The sequence below is a fragment of the Ochotona curzoniae genome, unplaced genomic scaffold, assembly GCF_017591425.1.
Source record: "Ochotona curzoniae isolate NIBS_2020 unplaced genomic scaffold, NIBS_Ocur_1.0 scaffold_4505, whole genome shotgun sequence".
In the NCBI taxonomy this organism is placed as follows: domain Eukaryota; kingdom Metazoa; phylum Chordata; class Mammalia; order Lagomorpha; family Ochotonidae; genus Ochotona; species Ochotona curzoniae.
The window spans coordinates 5,995,649-6,014,658 of record NW_024467118.1 but is presented as its reverse complement, the minus strand read 5'-3'; the positions used below and the strand labels follow the sequence as shown (position 1 = coordinate 6,014,658).

The 19,010-nt window shown below is 44.6% G+C and overlaps 2 protein-coding genes across 3 annotated transcripts in view; both read left to right on the top strand.

Annotated features, from left to right (window-relative positions):
- Positions 1-1,963: 1,963 nt before the first annotated feature.
- Positions 1,964-2,434, top strand: LOC121146756 (classical arabinogalactan protein 4-like). The gene has a single exon (XM_040966320.1). It carries the CDS (start codon positions 1,964-1,966, stop codon positions 2,432-2,434), a length of 471 nt encoding a protein of 156 aa, XP_040822254.1.
- BOD1L1 (biorientation of chromosomes in cell division 1 like 1) overlaps positions 2,420-19,010 on the top strand; it is a 58,534-nt gene continuing 41,943 nt past the window's right edge. Inside the window, exons 1-8 of one of the 2 annotated variants that reach the window (XM_040966444.1) lie at positions 2,420-2,748; positions 7,249-7,373; positions 12,673-12,863; positions 13,688-14,302; positions 15,301-15,450; positions 17,079-17,242; positions 17,946-18,057; positions 18,639-18,777. In XM_040966444.1, coding sequence (XP_040822378.1) covers positions 2,515-2,748; positions 7,249-7,373; positions 12,673-12,863; positions 13,688-14,302; positions 15,301-15,450; positions 17,079-17,242; positions 17,946-18,057; positions 18,639-18,777 — 1,730 coding nt within the window. In that variant the 5' untranslated portion in view covers positions 2,420-2,514. Of the gene's footprint in view, positions 2,749-7,248; positions 7,374-12,672; positions 12,864-13,687; positions 14,303-15,300; positions 15,451-17,051; positions 17,243-17,945; positions 18,058-18,638; positions 18,778-19,010 lie in introns of both variants that reach the window. The other variant, XM_040966441.1, reaches the window with a different exon arrangement.

Sequence of the window (19,010 nt, the reverse complement as noted above, 5' to 3'; positions counted from 1 at the left end):
GGCATTTCTTTCAGACTCATTGCTATGCTATTCAGAAAGGCAGCTATACATTTCAGAAAAATGGAAATTATCTACTTTAACTACACCTTATTTCATGTTAGAAAATATGTTAGAATATATACATTGTCACAAAAATTAGAGACATTTGAACAAATGTTTCACCAACAAATACCACATTGCTCCATTGTTTTTAAAGTTTTGACTACTGTGTGTAATTAAATCACAGCTTTACAGAATTTTTACAATGATCCTTATTTAATCCTAAAAACCTACATGAATTTGAAAGACATCCATATGTACTGCAAAAATGCTATGCCTTTTATTACATTTAGTATCAAGTACAGTAACATATTGTAACGCACTTGGCAATTAAGTAAAAAAAAATGTTAGATTCTCATCTTGATTTTTAGATTTGTTTTTATGAACAGGTATACAGAAAGGAGAGACAGAGAGCAAGATCTTCCATCTGATAATTCACTCCCCAAGCAGCCGCAACAGCCAGAGCTGAGCTGATCCAAAGCCAGAAGCCAGGAGCTCTTTCCTGGTCTCCCAGGCAACTGCAGGGTCCCGAGGCTTCGGGCCGCCCTCCATTGCTTTCCCAGGCCGCAAGCAAGAAGCAGGTTGGAAATGGGGCTGCCAGGATTAGAACCAGGGCCCATATGGGACTGTGCAAGGTGAGGATTTTAGCCACTAGGCTATGGCACCAGGCCATCTCAACTGATTTTCTTTTAACTAAGCTCGAAAATGAACGAAATAATTATATTTTAATCTCAACTACTCAGCCATGAAGCCTTTTAAGATTCACCCTGCTACTTTCTCTCTGTGAATTTCATTCTATTCATTCAAAACACATGATTTTCACGTTAATTGAAATAATGAAGTCAAACTTCTGGGTGGAAAGTAAACATGATTTGGTGGAAATGAAAATATTTATAATTAGGCTTATTGGATAAACATTTTTCACTCTTGACATTTTTAACTTGAAAGGTGTAAATCTGCAGCTGCAAAAACATAATTGAACCACCTATTAATAAAAACCACCTTGCAAAACTACAAAATTTACCAATACTTCTATTTTCCCCAAACCTCTCATTGAAAAAAGAAAACACCTCTAGTTCCTGGTAATGTGGCATCTTGATAAAGCTTATTTCTCCGAAACTGAAGTCAATGGATGAAAAAGAACAATTCCTTTGGCAAGTCAGCTGGTGTTGGCTCCTTTGCTGCCATTTCGGAGCTGCCATGGGCAGTGTGGCAACACCGGGTGCCGGGTGCGCAAGTCAAAGCCCCGAAGACCACAGAACGGACCGGAAAACCTACCCGTTCTCTAGCAGGCAAACTTGGCAATTCGATACTTCTGTACAAGACATAGAAATGTATGCGACTGCCTTTATAAACGCCCAAACGGCTTGAAGAAAAAGGCTTCCCACCCCAGACGGAAGGATCAACTCCCAGGTCCTCAATCTGGTTTTTTGAGATTACGAAGTCAATGAAAACCTCCACCTTTCCCAGGTGGATCCTAGATTGTCAGAACAGGTTTCTGAGAGCTGTCTCCTCCAGGTCTACGAAAACTATTAAAAGGGGGCAGAGCTGATGTTTGAGCCTTCTAGCAATAAAACATACTCATCCTTATTTATCAATTTTAAAAAACAATGCACCTCACCTGTTTATCGTATCATCCAATAAAGTTTGCATGCTACTTAATAACCATAAGAATGTGTAATAGTTACCTTGCCTTGATTGAATTTTAAAGACAACTCAGTCCAAACTCAGGCAATTTTACGGCTGGGTACTCTTGCACAACTTAATTTCTCTGCCTCAGCTCCCTGAATCGAAAATTGGAAATAGGAATCAGACCTAGCCCAGGTGTTTTTGCAAAAATCGAACCACTAAGAGCCCGGACAGTAACTTGGAGGCCACACCTTGGCAGGTACAGCACGCTGTCCTCCCGCGCCCTGTCATCACCATGGTAACCACCACCGGGACCCCGGAGGCTCCCAAACGGGGTGTCCTCCTCCCGAGGCGGCCGAGCGGGCTGGAGGGCCACCTGCGGGGAGGGCTCTGGGAGAGCAAGCTCCTGCAACGCTCCGCACCGTGGTCGTGTACGGTCCCGGCTGCTCCGAGCGCCGCAGCGGGCCCCTCAGGCCTAGCCGCGGCCGAGGACCGCCGCCTCGGGTCGAACAGTTCTACGGCTCAGGGCGCTGCTCGGCAGCCGCCTGTCGACTGCCGCCCACGGCCGGCGGCCACCTCAGCCGCCTCGGCGCCGCTTCCGGCGCAGCCCGGCCTGGCGAGGGCGCCCGCCCCCGTCCGCCACGGGATTTGGCCCCTCTCGGCCCCCGTCCACGGACCTTCGTCGCCGTTCTCGCCGCCTTTTCCTCCCTTCCCCCGGTTCCCTTTCACTTCCGGGGCTGCGCGGGCTCCCCTGTTGGTTCCATAACAACATCCAGTCGGCTTCCCTCAGGCGGCGGGACCTGCGCGGCCGCCGCCTCCCCGGAGCCTCCCTCGGCGCAGGCCACCATGGCGACCAACCCGCAGCCGCAGCCGCCGCCCCCGGCGCCGCCGCCGCCGCCGCCTCAGCCGCAGCCGCCGCCGCCGCCGCCGGGCCCGGGCACGGGCGGCTCGGGCGGGCCGGGCGGCGCGGGAGCCGGAGCCGGGGACCCGCAGCTCGTGGCGATGATCGTGAACCACCTCAAGAGTCAGGGGCTCTTCGACCAGTTCCGCAGGGACTGCCTGGCCGACGTGGACACCAAGGTGCGGGGGGCCGGGGCGGCGGGCAGCGGGAGGTGTCCCGCGGCCGTGCACGGGCCGGCGGCCACTGCACCTGCCGGGGCGCGGGGCCAGCGCCCCTCTCCGCGCACCAGGGCGAGCCGGGCGCCGGGCGTTCATTCATTCGCGGGGTCCTGTCGTCGGTGTAAAAGGGCTCGTGGTGTGGAGATGCCCACCGGATGCCGGGCACTGCTTGGGCGCTGGAAGTGCGCCCCTACGGGGAGTCGGAGCGAGTCTTGGTTCCTTTCGTAGACTGCTTCGGAAACACTCGTGCGAGCGGTGTTGACTTTTGGATTCGTTTCTCGTCCCGGATAGTTCTCCCTCCGCGGACCCGGTTTACTTTGTATCCAAGTTGGCTTTTGCTTTCTTTGCCGGCTCTGCAGGCGACCAGGGCCTTGGCTTTTGGAGAAATCTTTCAGTGGTAATTGAAACGACATAGTTGCACTGTGTTTTTGCTGGGCATTAGCACTGAGGATACAAAGGCACAAGCGTGGCCGCGGGAAAAGTTGGGTTGGGAGACGGGGCCTTTGGTGGCTGCCTGGTTTAGGTGGCGAAGGCCCGTGGTTGCCGAGGGAACTGAACCGTTGAGCAAGAGAGGATGCCCCGGTGAGAGCAGATAGCTGCTGGAGGAAAAACAGGAAACGAGGACAAGTTCAGCACGGTAGATGGAGAGGGACAAGAGGGGCTGCAGGGGGAAAGGAATGGCTCTGGAGCGAAGACCAGATACCCCCGCGGGAGCGGGCCAACTGAGCTGGATTGGCAAGGAGTGAGCAAAGTTATAGGAGGAAGGAGCAGTCGGAGAGGTGGGATGGAAAACCAGTGGAATTCTCTGTGGAAGGCAGGATTGGTGGACAAGTCCTCGGGTTCGGGGCGGGGGCCTGCTTTGTTTCTTCTTTAAGTCTCCTTAGACCCGGTCAGCTCAGCTTGCATAGAGTGAGGGTCCGGGTTTCCTGACAGCAGACATGTTTCACTCTGCTGAGGAGGCTTGCTTTTTGGAGAAAGAGGTGTTTACAGCACCTGTAGGTTCTTCTGGGAGTTTAAGGTGAGATGTATAGGATTCCAGAGTTTCCAAAAATGTGAGGCCATCTCCTGGTGTAAGAGCCTGGGCAGGTCCCAGGTCCCCCCTGTGGAAGGGGCCGACTCGGGTCTTGCAGCGATGCTGTGGCGTTTATGAAGCAATGGGATTAAAAGATAAGCTTATTTTAGTGCTAAAAATGTTCAAATCCATGCATAGTTGTTTGGGTTTTTTGTTTGTTTGTTTTTAGTAATACACATTTTGCATGAATTTTATAAAAACCTCTTGTCTAGTTTTCACCTGGGAATTTTTAGGGACTTTCTAAAAAAATAGTGCCAATTGCCTTTTTTTGTCATTTTTCAATAGGGAAAGATTAGGTAAATGTTACTTAGATAAAGCTGATTGTTCGTATCCAGTACAACACTTTGCTGTTGTCAGAAACACAGGAATCTAGTGTTATCACTGTGACTGCAAATATGTGACTGTTAAATGCTGATTGATGGGGACCAACAAGGTCTAAGGCCTCACTTTTTTTCCTTCCGCCTTCACTAAATGTCATTGCTGTGTGCCTGACAGTCCAGCCGGCACCTTTCAAAACTGGACGTTAAAGCCTTGCTTGTGGGGCAGGAGTTTGCCACAGTGATTGGGGCGAGGTCGCCTGGGACACTGCATCCCGTCCCACAGTGTCGCATTGGAGGACCAGCCCTACATTTGGCTCCAGCTTCCCGCTGCCGCCCACCCTGCAGGCGTTAAGGGACACCTCAGGTAGCTGGGTCCCTGCCATCCACATTGGAGACCCAAATTGAGGTCAAGCCTCGTGGCTTCCGGCTGACACAGTCCTGGCTGTTACAGACAACGCAATAGGGGTGTGAACGAAAGGGGGAAGACATCTCTCAGTCTCTGCCATTCAGATAAATTCATTTTAATAATATTAACTTTTCTCGGGGGGGTGGCGAAAGTTACTTGGACCTTCTAGCAAGGAAAATACACGTGGGCGTGTTAAAATGCTCTTAGAAAATTCAGTTTGACTATGGGCAGTTTCATGTAGTTTGCCCTTTTATGTTGTTTGGGGAAGTTCAGGAATCATAGAGTCCCCATGTTTGTTTTTTATGGGTTAATTTTTATTTGAAAGAGTGGCAAGGAAAGGAGGGAGAGACAGAAAGATTTTCCATCCACAAGGTCACTTCCCAAATGGCCGCAACATTCTGGGCTGACCCAGACTGAAGACGGTAACCAGCAACCAGCAGCTCCGTCCGGGGCTCCCATATGAGGGGCCTGTATGACTGCTTTTCCAGGCACGTTAGTAGGGGCCTGGGTTGGAACTGGAGCAACCGTCGAATTAGCTGTCGCGTAGGGTGTCGGTGCGACTGGCAGTGGCTTACCTCGTTGTGCCACAACACTGGCCAAAGGTTCCCTGTTACCATGGTGGAGAATAGAGTAGAACTGAAATGACCCGGTCTCCCGAGGCAGGGCTGGCTGATGTTCATCCCTCAGCTGTCAGGTGCTCACTAGAAGTTTCGCGGGTCTGAAGACCCTCCTCCCCTGACCCCTTCATGATGGTCCTCTCCTTCCTTCTGTACCCTTCTTTTTCTTCTCTCTTGGGTAGAAGTTTTGGTGATTGATTCAATTAAAAATACTGATATTTACTGAGTACTGTTGTATTCTCCTTTTTTCTATTTAAAAAAAATAAATAAGTTTGGAAGTCCCAAAAAATAATGAAAGCCAAAGTTTTGTTCATAAGCACTTAATATTCAGATCAATGTTTTAAATAGGCCAAAATAGCACTAATGGTCTCAGGTTATACAAAGGAGGAACACACCAATGGGATCCTTGAGTCTCTTCTGCCTCCTGGTGCCTTCGGACCTCCTGCCTTCTGTGATCAAGTTTCCCCTGTGCCATATAGGGTTGTGGCAGTTACTGGGTTACATTTCACATACACATCTGAGACCTGCCAGATGTTCTCCAAGAACAAGACTAATGCAGCTCAGTGCACTTAAACCAGAGCAGTCTTTGAGGATTCTTAACAAAGAGAGATTTGAGTTTAGCAGATCAGATCAACCTTTCTCACCCCAAAAAGTAGTGCCTTGGGTAGTCCAAGATCCAGTTACTGGTACGTCTTCTCTGTTATAGAGCACCACCTCTCACGCTGCTGGAGCAGGCCTAACGGTTACAAAGGCATTCTGGCTGCTTGTGCTAACTGGCAGCTACTGGCTGAAGAGCAAGGATCTAGAGAGCGTAATCTGTCACAGGCAAGAGCGCGTCTGCCAAGCAATTGTGATTCCTTCCTCCCCAAATGGTAAAGGCCAGTGTTTGGATACTGTCTGAAAACTTTCATGGAGCAGCTTTTAACATGCCTGGCATGGGTGTGATGCTAGGAGTCTGGCACTTCCTCCAGGTCTCCCATGGGCGCAGGGTCCAAGCACTCAGGCTGTTTCCACTGCTTGCCAGGAATATCATAAGGGAGCCAGATCAGAAGTGGAGCAGTTGGGACTCAAAATGGCTCCCATACAGGATGGCCCCGTGATCCTTGGGGTGCCCTGTGCTAACAGCATCCCACCCTCTACCCAGCAGATTTCTATAGCACCCCTCTCAGTTGTAACAACCAAAATTGTCTCCAGGCATTGCCAAATGTCCTCTGGGAGCTCAGAGTGGGGATGAGATGATTCGTGGTTGAGTGCCACTGCCTTTCACAAGAAATACCCACTTCAAGTTGGCATGCCTTTCCCTGGAGTCCATGCCCTTCAGCCCAGTTCTGCCTGCTCAGTACAGACCTTCATCACTGGTTATGACATGCTTTGGGAAGTGCATTCCTTCTTCACATAGGATTAATTCGGAAAGCTCAGTTACCGTATCCCTTTGCTCATGCCTGCAATACGTTCCCATTCTCTACCCTAATATTTTCAAGTTGTGGAAGTTTCTAAAGCTTTCCAGCTGGCCTTAACCTAGGCTTCCAGCTTCTTTTCTCTGATATTTTGCATTTTCTTCTCCACCCACATTGGGGTGCCAGTTAGATGGCTTCCCAAATGTTCCTGCCCATGCATTTTCTTATCCCCTTGGTCTTGTCTTACACTGTTGGCTTTATCTGCAAAGGAAGTTGTTCCCTTTTTCTGCTACATTGTGAAACTTGAAGTTGGATTTTTCCAACTCTGTGCTACCTTCACAAAGAAGGCTTACTTCCTCAGCTCCTCTCCCTTTCATTGTTGCAAATCATCTAACAGCAGCATTTGTCTTTTTATGTTGTCCTCTCTTGTATTCTTAATATTTTGAAACAGCTTGTTTTAAACAAAACATGCAGTACATTGCCAGGCAGATGAAGTTATAAACAGGGTTTCCTGAGCGGTGCTTCTTTGTTGCCATATTGATACCATGAACAATATTAACACTGTTGGAGATGCTTGAGACTGTCCATATTGTATAACAGTATAACACAGGGAGGATTGTTAACATCAGTGTGTGTTTGTTCTTTCCAGCCAGCCTATCAGAATCTGAGACAGCGTGTAGACAACTTTGTTGCAAACCACTTGGCAACTCATACCTGGAGTCCTCATCTCAACAAGAATCAACTAAGAAACAATATTAGACAACAAGTCCTCAAGTAAGTCTCACAGAATTCCTAGGCAGGCTTGAAAGTGACCCAACCATTTTGCCTGAAAACAGAGACACTATTGAAAAGTTTGGTGACTTAATATAACATTGCTAATTCTGTCAGGTTTGGTGTGGTTATGTCATGTACTGCAGTAGAATTTTGGTTTGTAGCCATATTACTTTGCATTATCCTTACAAAATGTAATAACTTTGTTCTCACAGACCTTAGAAGTATTTCGAAGGAAAGAAATAACAATAGGACTTTGACAGTAACTGAGAAATCTGGATGTGGTATTAATAGATGGCAAATGCCATCAAATCTTACACAATTACATTTATACTTATTTTCTTGACCCTAAAAGTACATACTTTATTATTATTGTTCTGTAAAGACATTAAAAATCCCCGATTATAGTCCAGACTTTCTGATACAGTCTTCTCCCTCCTTTCCCCCCTTCATTTTATTGTAGCTTTTAGCTGGTTAGTGATAACACAGCAAGGGAAAAAATGTAAGTCTGTCAGTCATTCTGAGTGAAGTGAGATAAAGAGAATGAGAAGAGCTGGGGTCTTTACAGGAATGCGGAGTGACCCCCACCCCATCCTCTGATTCGTAATCTCAGCTTGTTCTTGAATATAAGTGTTTGACAAGACGTGTCGACTTTCCATTCCTATTTCACAGCTAACTAAAGAACACTCAGTCTTCCTGCTTTGACAAATACTTATGTTTGAGAATGAAATGAGGTTTTTAAACAGTTAAACAAGTTTGTTTAATATCCACCACCTCTTAATTCCATCCAGTCCTGTAGTAATCTTACCAACAGATCTGGTGTAATAGTTCTAAGCCACAGGAAGTCAAGTCAGCATTGACACTTTAACTAAAAGACAGATCCATTTAGCCACAGGTAATACTGGAAACATGAACTTGGTGTACAAGAGAAAAGAGAAATCAACAATAGCTTTGTTGTCTAGATTTTAAAGGACGTGTGAGGAACCTGTAAAAGAGTCTAGATGAGATCCAAAGATGCCATTAAACGGCTGCATAATGACACCTGCTGGGAAAAAGTCAGTGCTATTTCCAGAAGAAAGAGGAGACAAAAGAGGTCTGTTGGGTGACAGTGCTGGAGGGCTACTTATTTCCATGAAGAAATCAGGAGAACCGTAACCAAAATGGAGCAGGAATTGGGAGGGAGGCAGTGCTGACGCAAGCTGGCGGACACAGTGCTTTACCCACCGTGGCCATTCTCATTTGTGCACAGCCCTGCTGCTTACAGGCAAAGCCCCTTCATTCAAGTGTGTCTACCTCCTTTTTCACATATGACTTGCGTTGCTTTAAAAGCATGTTTTAGGGGATCTTGCGTTCATTTTCCTCACATGTCAGGAGTCATAAATTGTAGGTTTACTCCCTGGAATTTAAATGTACTCTTTTTACATCTATAAGGTAAGGAAGCTAGTTTTTTAATTTAAAAAGACAGCTAAACTCAACATAACACATGTGAAGATCAAGCACTTAAATTGCGTGTATCAGTATCAGACATTGTGAGAAAATCATGTTTGCCGAGTGGTAAGAGGCCTTCCTGCTGGGCCCATGCTTCCGTGCGGGAGCACTCCCTGTGGGTGAGAAGGAAGCCTTCCCTCTGCAGGCATCTTCAGAAGGAAAACAGCTGGCTTTTCTTGGGCAGTTTCGACTGTCCTCCTTCTGGGATGTTAATTAAAGTTTTCTGATGTTGAAGCAACATTACAAAGTTCCCTTAAAGAGATTATTTTGCTTATATTCAAACTGATGGTCTAGAGGTGGAAATAATGATTATAGGTTTTTCATACGTTTACCCTGAGAAATACTCACTTGGCTCAGATTGATCCAACTGCAATTGCCATTTTTGTAGGACAGAAGTGGTCTAACATCAGTAATTTAATATCATTCAACTTAGTTAATCTGCTGACTCAGTAGGAAGGGAGAATTTTATTCTACTTGGGCATTGATTTGTACAAAGTCTGAGAATCTTACAAAGTTCTGAATAATGATCTTAACAGACTTTAAAAGAAAGGTCAGTAAAGCTAACAAGGAAACACCAGCCAGTGGCATTTTGGCTTTGTGCTTGAGCTTAGCACTGTGGCTTCCCGCTGTTGAGGAGTTTGGGGTCCCTCGCAGTCACCGAACCTCTAAGAGCCAGGTTGTCATTAGCACTAGACTTTTATTTTTGGTTTTTTTTTTTTTTTTAAGATTTATTTATTTTGGGGGCCAGCGGCGTGGCCTAGCGGCTGAAGTCCTCTCCTTGAACGCACCACGATCCCATATGGGCGCCAGTTCTAATCCTGGCAGCTCTGCTTCCCATCCAGCTCCCTGCTTGTGGCCTGGGAGGGCAGACATGGACGGCCCAAAGTCTTGGGACCCTGCACCCATGTGGGATACCCAGAAGTAATTCCTGGCTCCTGGCTTCGGATTGGCACAGCACCAGCCGTTGCGCTCACTTGGGGAGTGAATCATTGGGTAGAAGATCTGCCTCTCTGTCTCTCCTCCTCTCTGTATATCCGCCTTTCCAGTTAAAGATTTATTTATTTTATTGGAAAGTCAGATCTTCCATCCAATGGTTCACTCCCCAAGTGACTGCAGTGGCTGGAGCTGAGCCTATCCGGAGCCAGGAGCCAGGAACTTCTTCCAGGTATCCCACACAGGTGCAGGGTCCCACGGCTTTGGGCTATCCTCGACTGCTTTCCCAGGCCACAAGCAGGGAGCTGGATGGGAAACTGGGCTGCCAGGATTAGAACCGGCACCCATATGGGATCCCTGTGCGTACAAGGCGGGGACTTTAACTACTACGTTATTGCACTGGGCTCTCGACTCTTTTATTTAATGTTAGAGCTGACTGCTATGAAAGAGGACTGAAGTTCAGTGGTGTTTTTGTTTCAAAGATGTATTTATTTTTGAAAAGCCGAATTGCAGAAAGAGAAGGAGGGACAGACAGATCTTTCATGCACTGGCTGCAGTGGCTTGAGCTAGGCCCATCCAAAGTCAGCAGCCAGAAACTTCTTCCAGGTCTCTCAGTCACTTAGAATACTGGGGCACAGTCCCTGGGACCATCCTTCTCAGGTGTCCCAGGCGCATTAGCAAGGAGGTGGATTGGAAATGGAGCAGCCAGGACTTGACCTAGTGTCCACATGGGATGCCAGTGTCACAGGCAGTAGCTTTTAGCTGCTACACCGTTGCAGCAGTCCCGTAGCAGCAGTCGCAAGTACACTGTTTTGTTGCAGGGCAAGAGGCAGAAGCCTAGGCAGTCAAAGAAAGCCTGAAACAGTAATTTTGGAATGGATAGGGATTTTTTTATTTTGACTTTTTTAAAGATTTCTGTTTATTTTTATTGGAAAGGCAGATATACAGAGAGGAGGAGAGACAGAAAACTCTTTCATCCACTGATTTGCTCCCCAAGTGACCACAATGGCCAGAGCTAAGCTGATATGAAGCCAGGAGCTTCTTCCTGGTCTCCCACGTGCTGCGGGGTCCCAAGGTTTTGGGCCGTCCTCAACTGCTTTCCCAGGTCACAAGCAGGGAGCTGGATGGAAAGTGGAGCAGGGCCACTGGGATGCCATCTGGCATGTGCAAGACGAGGACGTTAGCCACCGCTTTGTGCGTACACCTTAAAACACCTTTTAACATTGCCTTTCCTTATTTGTCTTCTGCCACATTTTAAACATACCTCTGAGGCTTCAGAATGGTTGCAAAATTTGCTTTTGTTAAAATCTTAGAACTGTGAAAAGCAGGTAACCTAGTTTATGCTGTGTTGGCTCGTTTTTCTCTGTGACCCACATAATAGAATTATAGTATCCTAAGGTAGCAAGGTGCCTCAGGAAATGAAGATGTAATCCATCCTCCACTCTAGACAGAACCACACTTAAAAATAGCATTTGTTATACGTAAAGGCAGCTGCTTTTTCACCCCTGCTGTGGAGAAAGACTGGGACCTGGAGGATGGAAGTGACCAACACTCCATCTTCCTATGTCGTCTTGAGGCTTTCTACTCCACCAGTCCTGGGAAGAAAATGGTTTTGAAATGAATTCTTTATTTTGTTTAGACTCCTGCCATGATTCAAAAGCACTTTTTGGACATTAATTTTCTCACCATTCCTCTGTCTTTCAAATGTGACATAAGCACCTTTCTTTCTTTTCTTTCCTTTCCTTTTTTACTTCTTTTTAAGATTTATTTTTACTAGAAAGGCAGATTGACAGAAGGAGAGACAAAGCGAAAGATCTTGCATCCACTGCTTTACTTCCCAACTTGCTGCAATGTTCAGAGCTGTGCCGATCCAAAGGCAGGATCCGGAAGCATCCTCAGGGCCTCTCCCACATGGGTGCAGGGACCATCATTCACTGTTTCCCACCCCACCCCAAGTTATAAGCAGGCAGGTGGATAGGAAGTGGAGTGTCCAGGAAATGACCTGGCAGTTGCAGGGGATGCCGTCACTTGCAGGCCGAGAATTAACCAGATGAGCCAACTCCGTCCTTCTGTTGTACAGAAGTCAACACTCAGCTCAGATGTCTTCTCCACGAAGCATTGCCAAGCCATCTTATACATATGTGATCATCCCTTCTTCCTGTCATACACATAGTATACTAGAGCTCATCCTCTTGTAAATACAAAAACTTGTTTGCCTCTGCCTTTTTATCCAGAAACAGGGACCAGATCTGATTTGTAGCTGCTCAGGGGCCGGCATGGCAGTTGTTATGTACAAGACATTCATAACGTAACTGTGGAATGAATAAATCATCTGGTTTTTATAGCAAAGAGAGAGTAAAAAGAACGCCAGAAGTCTCAAGCTTTACTTTTGTTTTCCTACATTTTTTTCTTTATTTTGATGAAATTACACTTCACATGTGTTCTGGTTTCATGAAGTTATAAAAGATTTGCTTTTCATTTTGAAAAAAGTCCATAGATTTATCTTATGCCCAGAACTCAGCTTTCGGTCATAATGTGTTCCTTCGTGTCCTGGGCCAGGCTGTAGGGATGGGGGAAAGGGTGTGGTGCTCCTGGCCTCTAGTGTGCTGGGTCTGATTCCGAGGCTGTTTAGATTTGTTTTTCTTTTGTCAGTTGTAGGATTTCCGCTAATGACAGATGGGCTATTTTCATTACAATATAGCCAAATTCCACTGTCGTTTTAACTTGTTTTCAATTGTCTCCTCTTTCTGTCCAGATGAATGAACTGAGGCCATTTCACATTGAACATATATGTGGATAATATTTACAGTTTTACTTCAAAGTAGTAAGTGCAAATGATATAAAACTTTCTCACCTTTTTATAAACCATGCTGTGTTTCAGATCAGGAATGTTGGAGTCTGGTATCGACCGAATTATTTCTCAGGTTGTGGATCCAAAGATCAACCACACATTCAGACCTCAGGTAGAGAAAGCTGTGCATGAGTTTTTGGCCACACTAAATCACAGAGAGGAAGCTAGTGGCAGCACCGTGCCTGAAGAGGAGAAGACAGACTCTTCCATCGTTGTACAAGGTGCTTTGCTTTTATTCTTTGTCAGTTTCAATGCTCTTCTTGGATTGAGTATCAAATTAGGGAAACTCAATTCTTTTTTTTTCCCCCCTAACTTATTTGAAATGCAGAAAGACAAAGAACTGTAGCGATAAAGAAAGATCTCTCATGCAGCTGTCACTATTGATTTACTTCCAAAATGCTCTCAATAGTGAGAGCTGGGTCAGGCCAAAGCCAGGAGGCTGAGAACTCAGTGCAGGTCTCCTAGCATGGGTGCTAGTGACCTTGGAGCTGCAGCCATTGCCCAATGCCTGTCAGCACAGAAGCAAGCTGGGATGAGGGGCGGAGTCGGGACTTAACAACGCAGGCGTCCTGGCCTGGGGTGCAGCAGTCTCTTAGCAGGGGCCTAGCCAACGCCTTGTGCTTCTTTAACACATTTCTGTATTTGCCTGTGTTGGTAAAATCATATCTATGTAAATATCATCCAGATTCCTCAACTGGCATGTTATTTTTCTTGTTTTACACAAATGTAAGATGAAAAGCCTGTCTTAGTAATGGTGAGAGACTACAGGTATATATGTGCGTTACGGTACAGAGAACAATTAGAAAATATATTGCTTTTCTGAAAGTTAGACTATTGTTGCGTTTGCATGATACCCTCCTGCAGTGCTCCATTGGAGAAAGATAGAGTTCAGACTGCCTAACGTGTACTAACACTGGTATTTGGGAGGCTAGAGACAAGCAGCGTATACATAGTATAAGGATGACACAGGCGTGTAGCATTGATTCAGCAGAAGTGTTTACCTTCTGTATAAATATATATTCTAAAACTTGTCTTTTCCTCTAAGGCATCCCTGCTCCTGGACCCAGTGTTAATGTAGCCAATGATGCTATGTCAATCTTGGAAACCATCACTTCTCTTAACCAAGAAGCTAATGCTGCCAGGGCTTCAACAGAAACATCAAGTGCCAAGACAGGTGAGAGAGCTTCAAAAAGAGTGCCATCTCAGCCAGGCGCGGATACCAGCACGGACAGAGAGAGGACTTCAGAGGATATCGCTGATAAAGAAAAATGTACTCCCGATGCTGGAGCAGATGGGCTGGAAGCAACCTCCAAGTGCGAAGAGTTCAGTGATCTCCCTTGTCCAGTTGAAGAAATTAAGAATCACATAAAAGAAAATAATGGCTTACTTCTGCCAAATAAGGACATTCAGCAGGAAAGCAGTGACCAAAAAAACAAATCAACGGACAAGGGAGAAAAAAAGCCAGATCCCAGTGAAAAAGGAGAAAGAAAGAAAGAAAAGAAAGAAAAGACGGAAAAGAAACTTGATTACTCAAAGAGAAGTGAAGATACACAAAAAGGAAAAGATGAAAAACAAATCAAGGATAAAGAAGTGGAGAGCACAAAACTTCCTTTGGAAAAGAACAATAATAAAACTAAAACTGGTGAAGGGACAAAAGAAGGTATGCACAAAGCTACAGTTAGCAGTAGCCGCTTAAGGAATAGAGTATCTGGGGGAAGGGAGAGCGCCAGATTGTCCTTCAGATTTCAATAACTTTAGTACTTTTCTTTCAGGACTAAACACATATGTACACTTTTTTTTTAATTCAGTACACATGTGCATGGATGCCATCAGTCCAAAAAGAAAGGAGAGCTTCACCTTCTCTTTTTCTTTTTTATTTTTTTAATTTTATTTATTTATTTATTTATTTATTTATTTATTTATTTGGAAAGGCAGATTTACAGAAAGACTAAGTTTTCTTCCATCCACTGGTTCACCACCCAAATGGCCACAACGGCCAGACCTGAGGCGATCTGCATCCAGGAGCCAGGAGCTCCCTTGGGCTTTCCCATGTGGGTGCAGGGTTCTAAGGCATTGGGCTGCTGCTTTTCCAGGCCACAAGCAGAGAGCTGGGTGGGAAGTGGAGCAGCCAGGACAGGAATCAGTGCCCATATTGCATCCTGGTGCTTGCAGGGTGCGGGAGGGGGCTACCCAGTTGAGCCATTGCTCCAGGCCCATATGTAAGCTTTAAAAATAAATGAATAAAAGTGGTCAACTTTTTACAAGTTGGTTTATATTCTATACAGATGTATCTTTTAAAAGAGAAACTAACTTTATCATTTAAGCCTTGTAATATATTTGCACACATTATTTCAAGTAACTTAATCCACAGTTTTATGTATGTGTGTTAAATCTATTAGGTGGCAGAAATATTAGGTAGTAGATATTTCAGTAAGTTAAGATTTGTTTTTTGTGCATTCCACTCACATCAGAAACATTTTTACAGGATACTAGTTTGCCTTTTTCTTTTTTTTTTTTTTTTTTTTTTTTCCGGGAAACAGCTGTATTTTATTTGGTAGTTGAATTTCTTTGAAGTGTATTTAAAGCAGACAAGTTTCAGTGTGGTTCAGGAACTGGATTCTGACAAGCGTAATGATTGCTGTCTGTGTTTTCTCGCAGAGTGCTCCTTGATCGATTCGGATGTGGATGGTCTCACAGACATCACCGTGAGCTCCGTGCACACCAGTGACCTCTCGTCTTTTGAAGAAGACACTGAGGAGGAAGTTGTGATGTCTGATAGCATGGAAGAAGGGGAAATTACATCAGATGGTGAGGCATTTTGCCTGTTTGCAAATTCCCATTGAACACATAGTGGTGTGTTCTGATGGCTATATCCTGAAAAGCCATGAGAGTTTATAGATGGAAGATTTGCTTCTGAGCCTAAGCTGCAAGGTGATCTGTCTCAGCGAGAATACTGAGTTTGTTTTATTAAACAAACAAGCCTTGATGGTCCATATCTTAATTCTCTTCGCTAGGATCATTGAGGGTTACATCAGTTAGTGTATGTGGAGATGGTTTTATTTGTGTGTGTGTGTGTGTGTGTGTATGAGAGAGAGAGAGAGAGAGATGGGAAAACACTGTCTACATCCTCCATTCTAACACCAGTTGTAAATTCAGGGATTCTCAAGACCACCCTTCAGCTCATTCCTGTGGCAGAAGGATTCGCAGAACCTACTGGAAGGTAGTGTCACAGTTACAATTTCTTACAGCTCAGTGACACAGATTAAAATCGCCCGAGGTATAGGAACAAAGGGCATGGTCTGGATACGTCTCTGGTGGAGAGCTTCCATCGTCCTTCCCTGTGGAGCTGTGCGTGGTGCTGCTTCCCTTGACAGTAGGCACGAGTCTTGCCAGTCAGGAACATTCACCGAGCCTTTCTGCAAGTTCTTGTGGAGGGTCCAGCGTGTGGTCCCAAGTTGCTTGCCCCCCTGGCTGTTGAGATCAGGTTACTACTCCTTCACTCTCAAAGCTCTCACCCTAACATCGTTCCAGGACTCCTTAAGCAAAACAAACAAGCAAACAAAACACTTCAGTTGGGGATGGAGTGCCGTGGAACTCAGTGTAAATTTTTAAAATAGTAATGAAAGAGTTTGAAGCTTCATTAGTCAGAAACTGCCAATTTTCCACCTAATCAGGCAAATGCCTAGCCATAGTAAATCCAGTGTCTTCTTGTTACTTTCTTAATATTTATTTTTATTTTACTTGAAAGAATTAAGAGATAGACTTAACTTGAAAGTGTTATATAGAGATAGAGGTATCTTGTAATACAGGTTCATTCCCCAAGTAGCTATACCACCAGGAATGAGCCTGGCTGAAGCCATGAGCCAGGAACTTCATCCAGTCTCCCATGTGGGTGCCAGGGCCCAAACAGTAGGTCTGCTATTTTCCCAGGTGCATTGGCAGGGAGCTGGTTAGGAAGTGGGGTGGCCAGGACCTAGAACACCCATATTGGGGACCAGCATCAGAGGTCCTGCTTCACCACTTAGGTAGCCCTTTTACTTTAGTTTCAGATTGTTGCCTTTGCTTCCATATTCACCCTGTTAAATCTGACTGCTCACACTGCTCAGGTTTGGCTCTTAACGTCTTGTGCTTCTGAGTGCTACCACATTTGTGAGTTGTTTTCTGCTCAAAAAGCTATTAAAGTTATCAATCTAAGTAACTGTTAGGGCTAATTTTCCATTTCCTTTCTTTTTATGTGCAAGCAGCTGATTGCTAAGGAATAAAACACAGATGATAACTTCATTAAATGTCAGTTTCTGAATGTTCACACTGGTATTTCTTCATTTAATGCTACATTTACACTTGTCCTATATTGATACTAGTTTGCTACATATATGGAGCATCATGTTGATTTCATTGCTCATTCACAGCTCTTCTTTCTGATGACTTTGTTCCAGATGAAGAAAACAAACAGAATAAAACAAAAACTCAAACTTCTGAGTGTAATGAAGGAAAAGCAAAGAGTGTACGGCATGCCTATGTTCACAAACCGTATCTTTACTCAAAGTATTACAGTGATTCTGACGATGAACTGACTGTAGAACAGCGGCGCCAGTCCATTGTAAGTCCCATTTCGTCTGTTGCTGGCTTAGTGTACTGTTAACAACCTGGGACAGTCTGTGTGCCAAGTACACAGCCCAGATGTGCAGACTGCCTTCAGGAACCTCATCGTTTAAGTCAGTGCAGTAGGATTACACTTAAGATACACATGTTTGTGTCGTTGTGAACAGTAGTGGAAAACTGCTTACGTTAATGATTCACGGTGTGAAAATGTTTACATGAAGAATGAATCCAGTCAAAGATTTGTGTGCAACCATCATGATAATAAGAGTAAATGTAGTCCATACATTTTCTTAATTAACTTGAAAATACTTCTAGTTATCAGATATGAAATTGAATTAATGGCAAAATTTTGGAGAAAATTTCTACCTCATTGTACATTTATATCAATTTTAAAATGACTTAAAATTTCAGAAACATTAGAATATAAGATGTTACAAAGTCCCAACTTGAAGACCAGCTTCTACGTAGTCTGTCACTTGAATCTAAATTAAAGCCTAAGAATAGTCAAGCAGCTATGGAGCCGAACCTGTGTGCCAGCTGTGCATGATTCCGTATTAATCTCTTTCATTTTTCTGTTCTCCTCCAGATGTGTATGATGTGTAAGAACATGGGAAGGGCAAGCTACAGCTTTATCTTTTTTTTCTTAAGTGAGAATGTCTTTGTTTTGCCTGGTGATCTGTCTGTATGTTCTGTGGTTTTAGGCTAAAGAAAAAGAAGAGAGGCTTTTAAGAAGGCAAATTAATAGAGAGAAGCTTGAAGAAAAACGAAAACAGAAAGCAGAAAAGACAAAGTCTTCCAAAGCTAAGAGTCGAGGTATAGTGGCTGTGGGCTTTTAGTATTTAAACTGTCTTCTGTCCTCCGTTAGCATCTAGGAATGAGTGCAAGGTAAAGTGATCTTGTCTCCAGTGTAGAAGAGTTGGTTTATTTTTTTGATGCGATTGGTCATTTTTTTTCTTTACATTCCATTGATGTAATTGAACATTGTCTATCAAATAGCTACTCATGCAGCTCATGTGTTAGCAGTTTATTTTCCAGCGATGGCATAACAAAGTTCTACTGGAAAATAACTTTTTAACAAACTTCTTCAAGCTTTGAAGTCAATGAAGTTAATGCATGATCTGTGTTAACTAAAGTGTCAGACATTTATCTGGATGTTGAACGAAAATTCAGCTCCCTCTGAACATTGTTTCTGTGGAATAAACACATATGTACATGTGTGATCATTTGATAGAAAAGTAAAATTTCTCCATCTAAAATATGACATTCATGCCAGCATTGTTTAGGAATATTAGTACCATTTTGCATTTTTTATTGTGATTGGAGACTATGAATGAAAATTAATATGCTGTTTATAACAATGTCTTCTGAAATAAAGTTTATTAATTTTTCACTAGGGGAAAGCAGCATGGAATTAGAAGACTCAACAACAAAAAGTTCAGAACCCAAAGTCCCCAGAATTAAAGAAGTACTTAAAGAACGGAAAGTTTTAGAGAAAAAAGTAGCCTTAAGCAAAAAAAGAAGAAAAGATTCCAGGTACATGTTTTACCTGGTGTGTTCCCGTCGAGTCGCCCTGCTGGCTGTCTGCTGGCTCACTCTCACAGGAGAGGCGTTGCAAATGGCTGTAAAGAATTGACCCTCAGAGAAATGGTGCTGTGGTTTATCAGGCACAGCTTCTCAGACAAGCACCAGTTAGTGGCCTGGATGCTCCACTTCACATCCAGTTCCTTGCTGATGCATCTTGGAGAGCAGTGGAGGCTGGGCCAGGT